Source organism: Dipodomys merriami, unplaced genomic scaffold (assembly GCF_024711535.1).
Source record: "Dipodomys merriami isolate MVZ:Mamm:240054 unplaced genomic scaffold, mDipMer1.0.p SCAF_4, whole genome shotgun sequence".
NCBI classification, from domain to species: domain Eukaryota; kingdom Metazoa; phylum Chordata; class Mammalia; order Rodentia; family Heteromyidae; genus Dipodomys; species Dipodomys merriami.
In genome coordinates this window covers 6,183,066-6,200,822 of record NW_027205603.1, presented here as the reverse complement: position 1 = coordinate 6,200,822, position 17,757 = coordinate 6,183,066, and the positions used below count along the sequence as shown (strand labels likewise).

The window sequence follows — 17,757 nt, the reverse complement described above, 5'->3', positions numbered from 1 at the left end:
CTTCTACTTCGTACCTAACATAATAATGGTAACTCAGTAAGCAGCTCCTTAGCCAGAAACAAATGAAATAAAGTCACACATCTGAAACTGGAATGGCAGCAGGAGACTACAGTAATCTTTACAAATACTATAGCTAGCTGCATGGGAAGAGCTTTCTGAGTAGAAGCCCACACAGGGGGGAAAGTGGGAATAGCTGTAAACTTTCCAGGACAGTTTGTTTAGAGTGGGACGAGAGGCAGCTCCTATTTATCAAACATGTAATATGCACCAGGCACTCTGTGCCTTAATATAAATTAAGTACTATTATTTTTCCCATTTGGCAACAAGGAATAGGATTCGCGAACCTATCCAACAGGGTTCTTTGTAATGCCAGTCTAAGCACTTCTCCATATCACACTACCTTGTTGCCAGTGTTTCTGTATTTTATGCCATTGTAAATAATTATAGCTACAAAATATAAATTGTATTCAATTATAGTAAAATGCTTAATTCAAATTCAGAGCAGCAACAACCAAATTACACTTCTAGGAACTAATTGCATTGACTTATGTATATACAATTAAATGATCACATACTCTAGTTTTTCTATTTGGTATGTTGAGTAGGGTACAAAAATATGGAGGCTTAGATTTTAGTCAGGAACATAAAACATGGAAAATTAAAGGAGTTAAAAATTTAAAGTCTTCCAGTAACATTAGAAAAGATAATGCAAAGTAATATATGATCTATTCTCCAATTATTCTGGCAACTTTTATTTATAGAGCTGCCAAAATAGTATAGAATCCAACTAGTGTGTGTTCAGGAAAAGCTTTCCAGAAAATGCTAGCTTGAAGCAGATCTTTTAAAAAACGAGGGGGAGGAACTAGAGGAGCTCATTTTAGGAATAAAAAAGCTCACAAATGTGCAGAAGGCCAACAAAAAAAAATCTTTTTCGTGGGAAAATGAGTCATGTTTGTCTAAAACAGAATTCAGAAAGTTGAGTAGTTAGAGATAAGACTGAAAAGGTAAAATAGGTTGTGTTTTATTCTAGTAGTCTTGCTTGTAAATAATACCACACAACCTTAAATGGGAAAGACAGCTCAAGGAAATTGAAGCAGCAAGCCCCATTAAGGGAAGGTGGCTGTAGGAACGTGGAATGTCAGAGACTGGCGCAGAGGTCAGGAGCACTGCCCAGGGTCTCTCATCTTCCTTTCTCTAGGAGCCAGAGCCACAGTTGCCAACAACTCTCTTCCCTTAGTTCCAGTTGGAATAATAAGGAGGAACTCTAACCCTACTTGGGTTACATGTCTGTCCCTGCATACATCAGAAGGTAAAGGGGATAGGTACTGAAGACTCTGTAGGTCCTGAGGGTAATGACTGGGATCCAAGCACATTCCAATCCACAGACTTGAATGCTAGGTTAAGACAGAAGAACTTGATCTGTTGTGGAAATTTAGTCTGGTAGTGATTTTTAGGATATGATTTCTTCATGGAATGTTGTCTGTTTGTTGAAAGTCTCTTTCAGCACTGTGTATGATCTCTCATTGCTCCTTGCACTGATTAAATGTTAACTATCCAAATGGCACTTCAATCAATATTGTGGGCTAGATTAAAAGTATTGTTTTGATAAAAATAATACCATGTATTTATGAAGAACAAGTTATTTACAAGAGAAAAGACAAAGGTGTGTTTTAGGAGCTTTCTAAAGAAGTTTATCCTTTAAAAAATTAAAGGCAGCCAGGCACTGGTGGCTCACGCCTGTCATCCTAGCTACTCAGGAGGCTGAGATCTGAGAATCACAGTTCAAAGCCAACCTGCACAGGAAAGTCCGTGAGACTCATCTCCAAAAAGCCACTAGAAAACTGGAAATGGCTCAAGTGGTAGAGCGCTGGCCTTGAGCGGAAGAGCTGAGGGACAGCGCCCAGACCTAGAGTTCAAGCCCCACGACCAACAAAAAAATAAAAATGAAGTAAAATTTTTAAAAAGGCATATAGCAGAAAACATAAATGTATGCAGAAGAGATTGTCATGAAAATCAGCACACCCCTACTTCCCAGTCTCTTTCTAAAAGCAGCCTTTCTGCTTTTAGGCTTTCTGTTTTGTGTTGTTTCACATGATTCCCAGTGAAAGAATGAAGATGTCAGGAACTCGCATTTGTCTTCACTGCTAATTAGCCACTGCCTGAAACAAAGTTTTAATAGCACTTTGTTTATATTAGGGCTCCAGTGGTCCAGAATCATTTACTGTCTACCACTACAATGGACTGAAGCAATCAAATTATAATGAAAAGGTATGAGAGTTCACATAGTAATTTGCCTTCAACTCGGTTGATGAAATACATATACGAGTGAGTATTAACAATGTCTCATTCCCCTACAGTTGCTACCCATGAAATTATTCCAAGAATCTCTATACCACAACATATTCTAGAATTAACCATATTCAGTTTGACTAATCTGGCTCTGAAGTGGGCTTTGAACAATAGTTTATTGACAGAACTACATGTGCATGTATAGTGTTACCCTGCCTTGTGTGCATTTATAAATCAGTATTTATGGTTTAGCCAGTGAAAGCCATTACTGTTACTTATATTCAGAGAGAGATTTTTAATACTTTAAGGGATTAAAATAATCATAATGGCTAGTATTTATTGAGCATCTACCTAGAATTGTATTAAGTCTTTCCCTAATCTTAAGTTTTATACCATCCTATCAAGTAAATATTGCCTGTGCCTGTGTATCTCACTGGACAGAGAAGGGAACTGAGCACAGGTAAGTAATGTCCCGAAGTCAAGCAGCCCGGAATGGCAGAATTAGAATAGAAACTTAAAAGTCCAGTTCAAACTCATGGTCTTGCCCAGTAGGCTTTTTACTCAGTATGCTTTGCTACTGACATTTGTAAAACCATAGGCAAAAGCATGTGGGTGCATCTTTCCAGTGTACCACCAGGTTAAATACCAATCTTGTGCACACATGTGGTATGTCTGTTCTATGTGCATTTGATCAAATATCAGTCATAGTGGATATACAATTAATATTGGAATAATGCCAAACCTTCCTTTTCAATTTGAACTCCACTTGCTGATTTCCTAAGTATCTAAACTGGAAATGACGACAGAAAATACTTTATAATGTAAAGTAGAAATACAATTTTAGTACAAATCAGAAAATCTGAGAGGTTTTATTATGTTCAACATATTTTCACAAAATGCAATTTATTGCTATCAGAATATAAGTTGTCAGAACATTTGCATGTTGCTTCTTACTGTGTATTAATGAGTGCTTCATCTAGACTTGGAAGTTTTACAGAGCTGTTGTAATAGGTACTTTGTAATCATTCAACAGTTATTCATCTACACAGTCCCTGCAAGGTAGTCAGTCAAATATTATCCATATTTTACAGATGAGGCCTCTGAGACAGGGAGATTAAGTGACTCACCCAGAGTCACACAGCAAGTCATTGACAGAGCAGGGATTGGAACTGAGTTCCTGATTCCCAGTCCTGTCCTTGGTCTGCTTGGCCACGCTACCTGTGGATAGTAAGTTTCCAAATCATGCTTGTCACAGGCATCTGACATACTAACACAAAGATCAGAAATCGAATAGAATTAACATGACAGATGACTATAACTCAAAAGCAAAGCATGTTTGTCGTTAACTTGCAGAAATAGAATGTCATGAAGTTGTTCAGGAGCTAGATATGTTAAGAGTTAATGGTGAAGACCTATTGAAAACATCGAGGGAAGCAGCAAGTGGATGCTGAGCCTGAGCCACCAGGCAGAGAAAGCTAGATGAGGCCACCAGGGGTCAGTCAGAGCAGCGCCCAGGTTTCTGCTCCAATGCTGTGAGCATCTGGAGTTCTGGGCCGTGGAGACAGCTTTTCAACAGGAATCACTTTTGCATGGAGAAGTGAAAAATGTGAGTCGAAGTTTTAATAGATATTTAATCCACATTAGAAATAAACACATTAACCAAAGTAATAAATACATTAACCAAAGATGCAAAAAAATGTGTTTCACATGAAGAAGTATCTCTTAAACTTCCTAAAAATGAGAATCTGACCTAGTAGTAATAAAAAAAAAAATACACTCTATTTCTGTATTTAGTGTGCTGTTAAAGAAACTGTCCTTTAAGGCTGATTAAGTTATTCTTTGAACTCTTTAAATACCTTATGGCCTTTTTATTGGAACATGATACAGTCATCTCAGTCAGCCATACTGAATACATAACACTAATGATACATACTGTGCAAGAAACTGATCTATTTGTTCATTCCTTTGAAAGTACCCAAGAATTGGAATTATGGTTTTTAATGAATACCATGGAAGCTCTTCATAATGAGTAAGGGTGTTTGTTGGTTGTAGTGTTATAACTACTTCCAAGTATTTTACTTTGTTTTCTTTAAAAGAATTTTTTTTCTGGTATCTAATTGCCAACCCATGTAAAGTACTGATTACTTTGACTTAATTTTTGCTTCTATCCTGGCATCTTTTTAAAGATTTTTCTTCATGAAAAATTTGCAGAATAAAGTATAATCATGAACTGAACTTTAGAAATATTTAATAGCAGTTTTTCATTGTCTTCAGCTTTGGATACCCATTTCAACCAAAGGGAGAAAATAGTTGTTTTCAGAGGGCGTAGCTGTATTTCCCTGTGGCTTTCCATCTCCTGAGGCAGCGGGGTATCCCAGTGCCCACAGTAGGTAGAACCAAAGCATGATGTGTAGATTGAGTCGTGTAACACTGCTTTCCTGATCAGAATCAATTTGTATATGCTCTGTGACTGGAGTGTACTTTGTAATGGATCCTGATCTTGAATTCTAAAGCTTACTGGTTGGCTAGTAATTAAAATGTGTGTCACCATCTCATTTATAGTTTTATTCTCACCTTAATTTGCAGATATTTCCTGCTTATAATTTCTTTAAAAACAAATGTAGATGTGAAGTTCTACACGAAAAAGCATGTCATAACTTACAGCCTGTAAAAATTGTTTGTATCCCACATAAGAACTTGCTCAGATTGTGATCTGACTGGTGTGGCTTCCCCCCCCACAGGTAATGTATGTGGAAGGGACTGCAGTGGTCATGGGGTTTGAAGATACGATGCTACAGACCGATGACACCCCTATCAAGCGCTGTCTCCAAACCAAATGGCCATGCATTGAATTACTCTGGACCACAGATCGCTCGCCTTCCCTAAACTGATTTGCCTACATATTTATGAGGAAGACTGATAACAGATGACAACAGAGGGGTTCATGACCGGCACATGGCTAAATTAAACTAAACACTGGTATCATTGATTAACTGTAAATAGCAAAACACATTTTGGTGTTTAAAATATGTTTAAATTATTCGTTTTTAAAGCTTTATGTTAAAGGTTATCCTACTTTAACCCTTTCTATGAAATTTATTAGCAAAATTAAGCTTTCATCAGAATTCATTACTTGCAGACAGATAATTGGTCATCTCTCAAATTACGAACATAATACAATAGCATAAAAGAATTAAATTCACTACTTATATAATCTTCTGTTCTAGGTTTTTCCTTTGGGCCCATTCTGTTGTTAGCCTCCACAGTGAAATGCAGGAATTGATTTTGTTACTTGTTTTCTAAAATCTGTTTTTCCATTAGAAATACTGATGAGTACCAAATTACCAACCCTGGTCCTTGAACAGCTGACAGAACCCTGGCATGTTTACAAACTAGGAACTTCCCGCTTGCTCACAGGTGGAGAGGGGATGTATTTTTTAAAATGATAGAAAAAAAGAATGTTTGATAGTCTTAACACTGTTAACTTTGGCTGTATTGCTAAGTACACTTTTCCCACTGTGTTCCAATGGCCCCATAAGCCAGCTCTCTTGTATACCTGACTGCATGAGAACATCTGTTATTACCTTAGTATATCGCATTATTTATTATGATCCTAGCTACTAGCCTAAATAAAGACTTTTTTTGTTTAGCTTTAACTTTGCATTCATACATTAGTAGCTTAAAATAAGTAAATGCTTTTAACCCTTTCTGCCTAGCAACCCTGAGAAGACTATGTAAAAATTCTTCATGGGCTCAGAAAAGACCTTCCCTGAGAGACCAAGCGTTAAGCTTCACTAAAGCTCTGCTAACTCTGCGCTGTCAGCACAAGTTCTGGGTGGCAGCTGTGTTGAGCTAAGCTATAGAAGCCTCATCCCCTGTCCTCTGAAGAGCACTTTGCTCAGGCCAAGCAATTGAAATGTGGGGAGCTGGAAGGGCCTGCTTTCCTTCTCTTGGGAAGCAGTTCCTCAGTGTGATCTTGCACATTTCAGAGAAGTGTATCTCATGTGTGAATGTTTGTTTGGGGCTTTATTTTTTTCCTTTTACAAACACGTAAGTAGATTGGAGCATGGACAAAAAATGACCAGATTTTATGTGTAATTTTGCTGACATTCTGTTCCAAGAGTATACTATTGAAATGCAGGCTGTAAAAAAGTCAGTCTTTTTGGCCTAATCTTGTCTGCTTCTGAAAGCACATGAAGTGCATTATGTCAGAATTAACTAGCTCCATAAATTGTAAATTCTCATGTGATTCTCTTATGGAATTTAGATGTTTATGGTAGATCTCATAAACATCTACCTATAACATAGTATGTATAGTTCTGTTACTATTGCTGTACTACAACAGACCATCCCAAAGCTTCTTGGCATAAAATCGTCTTTATAGGTTTATTTATGTGAAGGTAACATTCTCACAAATGTAGTCACTCACATGGTTCAATGGCACCACAGCGGGACAGCTTGTTCTTTCCCAATCCGGAAGCTCAGCTGAGACCTTCAGTGGACAGGCATGACTAAGACATACATAGCGTGGTCTCGTTTTCCCAGGTGGATGTACCACCGCCAACAGTCATCTGTAGTCATCACACACAGAACTGGCAGTATGATGGAAGATCAAGCATCCTGAAAGTCAGGAAGTTAGCGCACTTTCAAAGAATCAAATGACAAAAAGAAATTGCAGTGAGAATCAACATACTTACTGCTTAAGATGAAATGTATAGCTTTAACTACATTAGACAATTCGGAATTTTGGAAATTTGAAGGCTGGCCTTTCATTTCAAGAATGGCAAAACCCAAAGTAAATAAAAGGAGATAAAATACTGAGACAAACACACGCAAAAGGATGCGGCTGGACCTTTCACACCTACAAAAAGTAGGTACTAGTAATCTAAGAGTTAAATACTTCTAAGAGTTAAAAGGGTGAAATTCACATAAGACAACAGGAATACGTTTCCATGACTTTGGGTTGGGCAGGTTTTTCATAGGATTTAAAAATACAAACGTCAGATGGGCACTGTTGTCCCCTGCAACAGTGGGTCACGTAATCACATCAGATAATCACATCACAACAGAAAAGGTTGGAAGACAAAAAGGATATTAGACTTTCTCAAGATTTAAAAGTACCTAAAATGACATAATCAAAGAAGGTAAAGTGCCAGATTGGTATAATATCTCAAGCCCATAAACTCAGCTACTTGGGAGTCAAGGACTGTAAATCCTGGATTAAGGCCAAACTTGGTGAAAAGACCTCCATCTCAACTGACAAGCTGACATGGTAGCAAATTGCCCTAATCCCAACCATGTGGAAGGTATAGGTGAAAGATCATGGCTCAGAGCCAGCCCCAAAATGTGGCAGACACTAGCAATAAATATGTGAAAAGGCTTGCCAGCCTTAGTAGAACTAGGGAAATAAAATCAAAACCAAGATACCACTTCATACTCATTGAAAAAAAAAACAGACAGCATGGAGGAAGATGTGCAGATGTGAGAATCATCACACGTGGCTGTGTGTATATAAAGTGGCAGAACACTTGAGAAGGGAGTTAAGCACAGAGATAACTCAGCATCCCCACTCCTGCTTGTTTCTAAGAGAAACAAGAACGTGTCATTTATAATAGCAAACAATGGAAACAACCTAGATGTTCATCCACAGATAGAGCACAAATTTAAATATAGTTGAATTTTAATTATCAATAAAAACAAATGGCTGACGTTGGAATATAGATAGCCTTGAAAACATGATGCTGAATGAGGCTACTCAAAAAAGACTACTTTTAGACCAAGTACTCACTCATGGCTCACATATATAATCCTAGCTACTCAGGAGGCTAGATCTGAGGATCATTACTCAGTCAGAGCAGATAAGTCTGAGACTCTTATCTCCAATTAACCACCAAAAAGCCAGAAATGGAGGTATGGTTCAAGTGGTAGAACACCAGCCTTGAGCAAAAAAAAACAGGGATAGTGCCTAGGCCCTGAGCATAAGCCCCAGGATTGGCATAAAAGAGAAAGACTATGTCCCGGTGCTAGTGGCTCACGCTTATAATCCTAGCTACTTAGGAGGCTGAGATTTGAGGATCATGGTTCAAAGGCATCCTGAGCAGGAACATGCATGAGACTCTTCGATTAACCATCAGAAAACCGGAAGTGGTGCTGTGGCTCAAGTGGTAGAGCACTTGTATTCAGTTGAAGAGCTCAGGGACAGTGCACAGGCCCAGAGTTCAAGCCCCATGACCTACAAAAAAAAAAGACTACATTTATCATTGTATTTATGTGGACCTTTCAGATAAGGCAAACCATCGAAAATGGATTAACAGTTACCAGGAACTAAGGTGGAGTTGGAGTAGAATAGCAGGACTGGGGAATTGCTGCTAGTGGTGTAGTTTTGTTGGGGAAGTGATGAAATGTCCTAAAACTAGATTGTGGGAAAAACGCAGTGGAATCAAAAGCAAGACTGATCCAAAAACAGGCTGCACACCTTTGCAACTTGTAATTCTAGCTACTTGGAAGGCAGAAATCAGGAGGAATGTGGTTTGAGGTGGGCCTAGACACATTTATGACCCTCCTCAACCACAGCTGAGTTCAGTGACAGTGCCCACATCCTTAATGTGTGGAAGTCAGAAATTGGGTGGATCACATTTCCAGACTAGCCTGGGGAACAAAGTCCCCAAGATTCTATCTCAAAAAAATATGGAGGAGAGGGGAGGGTGGAGAGAAAGCAGTACTAAGAATGAGAAAAGATATCTGCATTAAATATATACATGTCATACAAACAAGCACATATTTGTGTGTATAATATATATAAACAACTTTAGGACTTACAAGAACTACTATCTAAAAGTAAAAGACAACCAAATTTAAAGATGGGAAGAAACTTGGATCAACCCTCATACCTGTCCCCTGAACCCCTCTGAACCATGGTACCCACAAGCCCTGAGAAGTTAGTGTTAGTCACTTGCAAAAATAATCAACAGCTTAGCAAAACACAGCACAATGAATACAGACTGACCACTTGTCCCAGTGTGCACTTAGCAATTAAATACTTAGTCTTAAATATGATCAGGTTGCAAATAAAGCTCAACTTTGTTGTGTGTGCCAGTCTTGGAGCTTGAACTCAGGGCCTGGCCTCTGTCCCTGAGCTGTTTTGCGCAAGGCTACTAGTGCTCCACCACTTGAGTCACAGCTCCGCATCCAGCTTTTTCTTGGTTGTTAATTGGAGATGACAGTATCACAGACTTGCCTAGGCTGACTTCAAACAGTGATCTTCAGATTTCAGTCTCCTGAGTAGCTTGGATTACAGCATGAACCCATGAGTGCCTGGCAGTATTCATCTTAATTCACAAGAACATTGCATCAAATAAGGTTTTAAACAAAGCAAACAAATACATATTGAGGCATCAACAGATACCTGTTCTCTACCTTTTCCTAAGAGGAAGTGTTGTCGTACATAGGTGAGATGTTTCCAGCCACACCAAATTCACCAGCCCAGAGTTGAACAAGTCATCCAGTCTTCTGTCATTTTGTACACACACTGGGTTTTTTTCCTTTATTCCCATGAAAAATGTATAATGTAGATATTGAATATACTTTGCTGACCTTACAGTATGTTCTCAACTGTAACCACACAATATAGCTTACCATTGCAATATGCAGTTTACAGTGTTGATTTAATTGAAGAGAAAGGTTATACATTGCCCATTACTATATACGATAGTATTCATTATTTCAGATTATATAGCTCTCCGTATTCTAAGCTGGACAGAGTTCTTGCCGTGAAGGTATTTTGATCTGAGTATAAGGCTGAGGGTATAAATACTTTTTCTGCTATGGTCCAAGTCTGAAGTAACACTAAACCTCTACTGAAGAATGCTAGCTCAATCAACACATCTCCCGCCCTGTCATTCCCTCCTCTTCTTGTCGCTTGCTGATGGTCCATATTAAACCAACTAATACCAGACAAATATTTTGAGTGGAAAAAGAAAATGTGAGCAGCTTCCAGCTGTCTCATGACATTGAAACATTTTGACTACTAACACATATATTTTCATGGGAGAAAGATGCGATGTCAACAATCACAGTGCTGTGGAAACAGGAAATAAAATAGTGTTTGCTTTATTTACTGTATTTCTGATATAGTCTAATTTACTTACACACTATTAAGACTGCCAGTATTATATTTTTTCACATGGCAGAGTTCCCAAACCCTTCTTAAATGCTATAGCTTCATAAGCCAGAAGTTAGCATAATGATATTGGGCCTAAGGGAGGAGAGTTAAACCACTCACCAGCTATGTATCTTTCAACAAGGTACCTGATTTCTATTAGATCTTACTAAAAAATTGGGTTATTGTGATCTTTCTAAATATTGTGTTGAGTTTTCTACTCTTAAACAATCATTAGTGGGCATTATAATTTTATTTTTTTACAGTACTGGATTTGAACTTGGGGGGTCTCATGTTTGTCAGGCAAGTCCTTTACAACCTGAGCCATACCTCTGCTCTTGCTTTTTGCAAACTATTTTGAGATGGAATCTAATGGCCTTTTCTACCCAGGCTGGTCTCTAAACCACAATCCTCCAACTTACATCCTCCTAAGTAACTAGGATTACAGGGGTTAGCCACCAGTGCCCAGTTTGTAATCATTATTTTTCATTATCAGCTTATTTCCCAACCAATAAACTGATATTCCAGCCAATCAAGACACACTACTTCCTACGCTAATAATGAGGTGTAAGGGGAAAATACTCCATTTTAAAGGAGAAGGTACACAGGCATATTGTGCATTAGCCAAAAATAGTAACTATATTTTATATTCAACCTCCCAAATAACCCAGCCAATAGTAGGTATTTCCAAAAGAGATCCAGAAATGAGTTATGACCTCACTATGTTAATAATCACTCCAATGAACTTGCATCTTTTAGAAGCAATAATGAGATCATATTTACAGCTGTAGTTCCAGTAGCAGTTTATAGAACAAAACTTGGACTCAGCTGTGGTGTGTTGAATGGAAAACTCACTTGTCAATCATTATTTTCGACCTGACTCAGAGTTAGAGGAACTGTACATGTTGATGGCTTCTCACAAAATGTGGAGCTGTCGTATTCCCAATTGTCTTCCGGAAATGTAAGACCTAGTGTAAGTCTGGGTAAGACCGGAACATGGAAGGCGGTACCATACTAAGACATGGGTTATATAGTTCATATTCCAAGAGATGATGTTGAATGACCCAGATGAATTTTCAGGTAAGGTTGCAAGATTAGGTCAAAACCTCTAGCAATGAGATAGGAAAGATGGCTTTAGAAGAAAGGATTCTGTCTCTCCTAACACTGAATCAGAGCTGGAAGGACTAAAGCTTTGGTTTTAGAATCCTGGAAGAGAATTGCATGGGGGCTAAGCATGGACTCATGTATACAGGATCTGAGATCAGAATGAGCAAGTCTGGTGCCTCCCTGCCTCCGGAAGAGGCTGTGGAAAGTGATTAGAATGAGGCCAAATGCCAATAGCACTGTTCAATAGTTTTCAGAAGAAAAAAAAAAAAGGATCATATGTAGAACTGAAAGTGAAGGGAGTTAGGAACCAAAACCAATCTCCAAAAGACATGAATACACAATGGAAGAAACTTCCACATCGCAGCAAGAGGAGCCAACTAGAAAGAGAGTCCACATTACACCCTCCCTTCACAGATGACAAAGCAGAACCTGGAGCTTAAGGCCCAAGGTCACACGTGACACAGGGCTCAGCAGGGAGTCCAAGCAAGCCTCTGGGCAGGACCAGGTCCTGAGGACAGGACCTTCTTCCTGTACCCAGTTCCTTCTCATCCAAAACAAGTGTTCTGGATGGCTTCCCCTGTTGAGCTCTGCCCCAGTTTCCGTCATTGTTCACCCCCTCATCCTCATCCTGGGTTTATGGGCAGGGGAGTGAAAAGGGCCAAGAAAAATACATTAGGCTGAGTGAGTTATTGTAAGACCGAGAGCCCTAAAGAGAAGACATGGATGCATGGATCTGCCCTGTTCCACAGGAGATGGGAGCTGGGGGGGCAGGTAGGGGAGGAGCCTGCATTGCTACGGAAGTAGCCTCATTGGAGCTTTTTCTAGGTATCAACAAAATGAGCCCTACTACAATGCTAGACAGACAAACCAGATCAGAACCCTTCACTCTCTAAAGTTCCATCTGGTTATTGTTTACTTTTATTAGCATATATGTTAGTGATATATGGGGGATTTCATTGTGACATTTCCATACATGCATATACTATACTCTGGCCACCTCCTTTAGCACTCTTTCATCCACTCTCCCTCAGAAAACAATTTCAACAAGTTTCATTGTTCTGTTTTATACACTATATAAAGGACTATGGCCATATTCACCCTCTCCATTCACCTCCCATCCCACTGGTACCTTCCTCCCAACAGAGCTTTCTCTAAATTCCTATTATTCGTTTCTTTTATGACATTAATTCTAGACAAAGGATTACCATGGTATTTCATACATGCATGTATTACACTATAATCAGTAACCTCTACTGTTCCAAACTTCCTTTCCCATCTTCTCCCTCTAACATTCAACAGCTTTCAGTGGGTTAGCCTGTCTTCATACATAGACACAACATATTTTGATATTACTTACCTTCCATTATTCTCCCCTTCCCTCTCATTCCCCCTCAAACAGTCCTGCAATTATAAAATGTTTTCTTTGTGTATTTATATTACTTTATTCTTTATGAGCACGTACAATTACTATTTCAGAATTAAATACCACCAAGTTACCCAAGGACACATCTTCCACTACTTGGCAGTTTCTGGATGGAATTCAAGCAACAAATATATACACAGAAAAACTCATGGTGGATTCCATATCTTAAGAGGTATTCGCAGTGACATTTTTTTTTAACACGGTCTCTTAGAAGGACAACCAGATGTTTAGAAACACCAGCCTGGCATCACTAAGGCCAATGATAGAAGAACAGAAAGACTGTGGAAAATAAATTGATGAAGAATGAATGTGATAAAACATAGGAAAGAAAGGTGAATAGGACTTAGTTTGAGACTAATGTTGGACATGGTAAGCAAAAAATGTGAGGAAATAAAAATAATTTTTTAATATGAGGGGCTGAAAAAATGAAACTCAAAGTCATTTGAGCTAGGCTCTAGCATACAGTGTCTTCTAGGAACTGGCTTCAGCCATCAGGGATCTTATGTTCTATTACAGAGAGGCAGACCTTAACCACCATTATAACCAAATAAGATAATTTCCATTAATACCACATAAATATTCTAAGAAATTAAAACTAGGAAATAGGAAGAGAATAAAAGGGACAGTTAGAGGCAGTAGGAGCCTTTTTGTCTCAAGGAAACTGACACCCAAATGATCAAAATAACCCAGGTCCAGGTACCGTTAAAGCAAGTAGAAGTCAGGTGCCAGTGACCCACACCTGCAATTTTAACTACTCAGGAGACTGAGATCTGAAGATCATGGTTCGAGGCCTGCGTAGGCAGGAAAGCCTGTGATACTCTTATCATGAGCTGTGGCTAAAGTGGAAGAGCACTAATCTGGAGCACAAAAGCTCAGAAACAGTGCTCAGGTCTTGAGTTCAAGTCCCAGGACTGACACGTGCATGTGTACACACACACACACACACACACACACACCATACCCCCCCCACACACACACACCATAAGCTGGCCCTGAGGTTGTAACCAGGTTTGCATGATTAGAAGCTATGAATGAGATATTTGTGTGGGGAAAGTAGACAGAGGTCAGGTGATACAGGAGCTTTAGGCCATGATGACAAGATGAATTCTAACAGTGAAATGCATTTAATAAGAAAGTGTTAAGGTCTGAATGAAAAGATTATATGGCTACTTATTGGGGGGGGGCGGTATTTGTGGGTATATGATGAAGTGCATAATGTGGAGGTGAAATATCATGAAGAAAGAGGCTGTTTCAGGACTTCATGCAAATGATACTGGCTTCAGTGGACAGTGGACAGCTGGACAGTGAGAACTGTCCAGGCAGTGGATATACTGTGATGGAAGAGCCAACAGGCACAGATGATGGAATCAAGGTGGAATGTTGGGGTTGGGGGAAGTAATCTTGCAAGACTGGTACCTGAATACCTTAGGGACAGAAAGTGAGACACACTGGGAGGGAGGGACAGACACACACGCACAATTTGACAGGCATTAAGAGAATACAGCCAAGATAGTGCACATGGGCTAGTGCACATGGGCTAATTCTCTAGATACCAGAAAACAGGCATACAGCTAGAATCTAGGTGAAAGGTTAACATTGAAGATTTATCAACCTAAATATGGATGAAGTGTTCACATACAGGCTAAGTGTGGGAACAGTAAGTCATACAAAGGAGAATATTCTTATTTGGCAACTAGCAGGAGGAAGAAGAGCTAGCGAGCAACTTGAGAAACCTAGTCAGGGTAGAGAGAGATTCAGGCAGCCCAAAGAGACACCATGCCTTACAGGTCACTTTTTACTAGCCATGGCCATTGCAGGTCCTTGTGTATTGGTTTGTCTATTCTGAGACTCTGGAAAGAGAGTTTCTGAGAAGTCACCAAGTTCCAAGGGCCTTCGTGATCCAGGAAAAGGAGCATCAACTTCATGGAATTAAGAAACAGCTAGGAGATTAGTTAAGCACACTCTTGAGTGTATCTGTGAAGACCTTCTGAGACAATTCATTAAGGTGGGGGAAGATTCACCCTAAATGGGTCTAAAGGCCCAGATGGAATGCAAGGAAGGGAAGCTCCTTAGCACAGCTGTGCTTCTTCTCTGCTTCCTGCCTGCCACAAGGTGAGCAGCCTTTGTACCACCTTCCCACCACTGTGATGCCACTGCTGTGATGTGTCAGCCTCACCTGCCATGAAATTCAACAGACCCGAGCCAACCACCTACTGAGACTTCTGAAGCTGAGCTAAAATAAATCCTTTCAGGATTGTTTTTACAGGTTTCCTTTTGATGAAAAATTTAACACAAAGAGCAACAGCCCCATCCCCGCCATGTGCTAGGCAAGTGTTTGTTGTATCTCTTCCCTTGTGTTATTTTATTTCTTCATAGCTGAACTGGTTTATTACTCTGTTGCCTATCTTTTCTACACCTGGGCGCAGATCTCACTTGCTCAGTGCTGTACCCTCAGTACCTGGTGTCTGGCACAACCTTAGACACTTAAAAAGTACTGCGTTTATTAATGAATATGCTAATCGAATACAGTTCCAATGTTTTTAAAGATGGGCAGGAAAAAGAAGTGGAAAAGTGAGAGATCCAGGATGGCATGTCTCTTAGTACGGTTTTGTTCATTTTTGTGCTAGTCCTGGAGGTGCTTGAACTCAGGGTCTGCACACTGTCGCTGAGCTATTTTGCTCAAGGCTATCATTATACCACATGAGCCACAGCTCTGCTTCTGGCTTTGTTGTTGTTGTTAGTTTATTGAGGATAAAGAGTCTCACAGAATTTTGTGCCTGGGCTAGCTTTAAACTGAGATCCTCACATCTCAGCCTCCTGAGTTGCTAGGATTATAGGTGTGAGCTCCCAGGACCCCATTTTTCTAGTAATTTTATGATTTACTTTCACAACAAATAGCACATTCCACCATTTTATTGATCAAGGAAATCCGTGCTTCTTTTGATTATTTTGTGCTGGTAGATCAACTGATGTATGCTTTCCATCTTTGATTTTTATTTGACTTTTGAAAGCTCACTAGTTTAATGCAGTCTTTAGGAACTAAATTAAGTTTTAAGTATGCATGGAGTTGATTATAAACTCCAAAAACGCCTGACTTGTAGAAGCTCTTTGTCTTCAGTTGACTATTTTGGGATGCCTTTGCTTGCTAACTACACCACCAAGTCTGAAAGGAAAGACATAAAACTCTTCACAACACTCAAGAACTTGACTACAAAACATTTGCCATGTTAATCAAAGCTTGATAAACTTTTCAGTCTATTTTTATCACTAGTTTATAGTCCAAGCAAATCTAAAACAGGCCAAGCATGTTTTGGATAAGACAGCGATTTGCTACCACTACGACAGCATAAGCAAAATGAAAAATTGCTTGTCTTTTTTCTTAGCACTTAAAAATAAAATAAAATACCATAAACTGCATATAGTAAACAAACAGCTGAAATCAGCTTAAGGCTTTTTACAATACAATCACTAAACAAGGAAAAGCACTTTTTTATCAGTGCTGATTAGACAGTGTCAATAATATTTTTATTTTCATCTTGCATTCTAGTAAATAGCGTACGTGAGGGTGAAAAGGCAAACTTGGGATGTTCCATTAACTACTTGGAACCACATGTGACCAGAATTGCAGATTTAAGGGTGTTTTATGAACTATAAATTGCCTTTTCTTCATCATCCCTTCAACTTCCATGTTTGTGCAGACAGTAGTAGGAACTCCCTGCCCCCAGCCCCAAAAGAATAATGAGTTCAGAACTTTCAACGTGAAAGAACAGGGCACTTTCTACCCGGTTGTGCTTTTGTAGCAATAAAACAGACAGGAGACAAAAAGCTCTTACTGCTATTAAGAATTTCACAAGGTTGGATCTATCTCATGGCAGGTCTATTTATTGCTATGGAAACTGCAAAACACCAACATGTGATCGTGAGCATAGACCTTTCCCTCCAAATGAGCAGAACCAGCCCCATAGAGTATGGTAAAGTTGGAGGAAGTCTTTACTGGCTGTATTATAAGACTATTCTCGTATTTCTCAAATTAGGGCTACAATTAATTAGTATTCTTTCTGTCCACCCTTTCCTAAGCACAGAGCTATAATATTTAGCTTACTGTGAGAGAACCCTAGAAATAGAAGTCCAACAGAACAGAATGGGTCCAGAAGTGAACCCATGCATATGTGTTAACATGTGTGTTTGTATGTGTACTTAATATATGGATTTTCAATCAGGGGCAGGAGGGGTGAAGAGGCTGAATTATTTAATTCTGCAACTTTCCTGTATCCATACAAGAAAAATAATCACATGTCTACCTATACCTTGTACTAAAAAATAACCCACAACAAATGTATTTAACACCCTGATGGGGTGGTGAAAGTTTTAAAGTTATTCTGATATGGTCTTAGAAAAGAAGATGAGAGAAAATGATATATAAAGTTTATAATTTCTGAGTATAGAAAATCATAGGAAACATTTAAAAGGAAATGATGAGCTAAACAAAATACATATATCTGTATATCTGTAGATAGATAGATAGATAGATAGATAGATAGATAGATAGATAGATAGTTAGATAGACAGATAGATATATTATATGGCTAACTAGCAGCTTCTATCCCTATCATCATTAGAAAATAGATGTAGGGTGTGACAAGACTTTCAATAATAAAAACACCTCTTGAAAAAGTAGGAGTAATTTGCATAAAGAGCATAGTGTTGTCATTGTATTCGAAGTCTTCAGTAAGAATAGTTATATTTGTTCCTCATCTGTGTGCACATAAGTGCCTCTATG

The 17,757-nt window shown here is 39.0% G+C and overlaps 1 protein-coding gene across 3 annotated transcripts in view; it reads left to right on the top strand.

Annotated features, from left to right (window-relative positions):
* The window catches only part of Mindy3 (MINDY lysine 48 deubiquitinase 3), a 65,177-nt gene extending 59,232 nt beyond the window's left edge, over positions 1 to 5,945 (top strand). For all 3 annotated transcript variants that reach the window (XM_069990428.1, XM_069990429.1, XM_069990427.1), the window contains 2 exons: positions 2,197 to 2,268; positions 5,031 to 5,945. In XM_069990428.1, the coding sequence (XP_069846529.1) occupies positions 2,197 to 2,268; positions 5,031 to 5,180 (222 nt within the window). In that variant the 3' untranslated portion in view covers positions 5,181 to 5,945. The remainder of the gene's footprint in view (positions 1 to 2,196; positions 2,269 to 5,030) is intronic.
* The last annotated feature ends 11,812 nt before the right edge of the window (positions 5,946 to 17,757 follow it).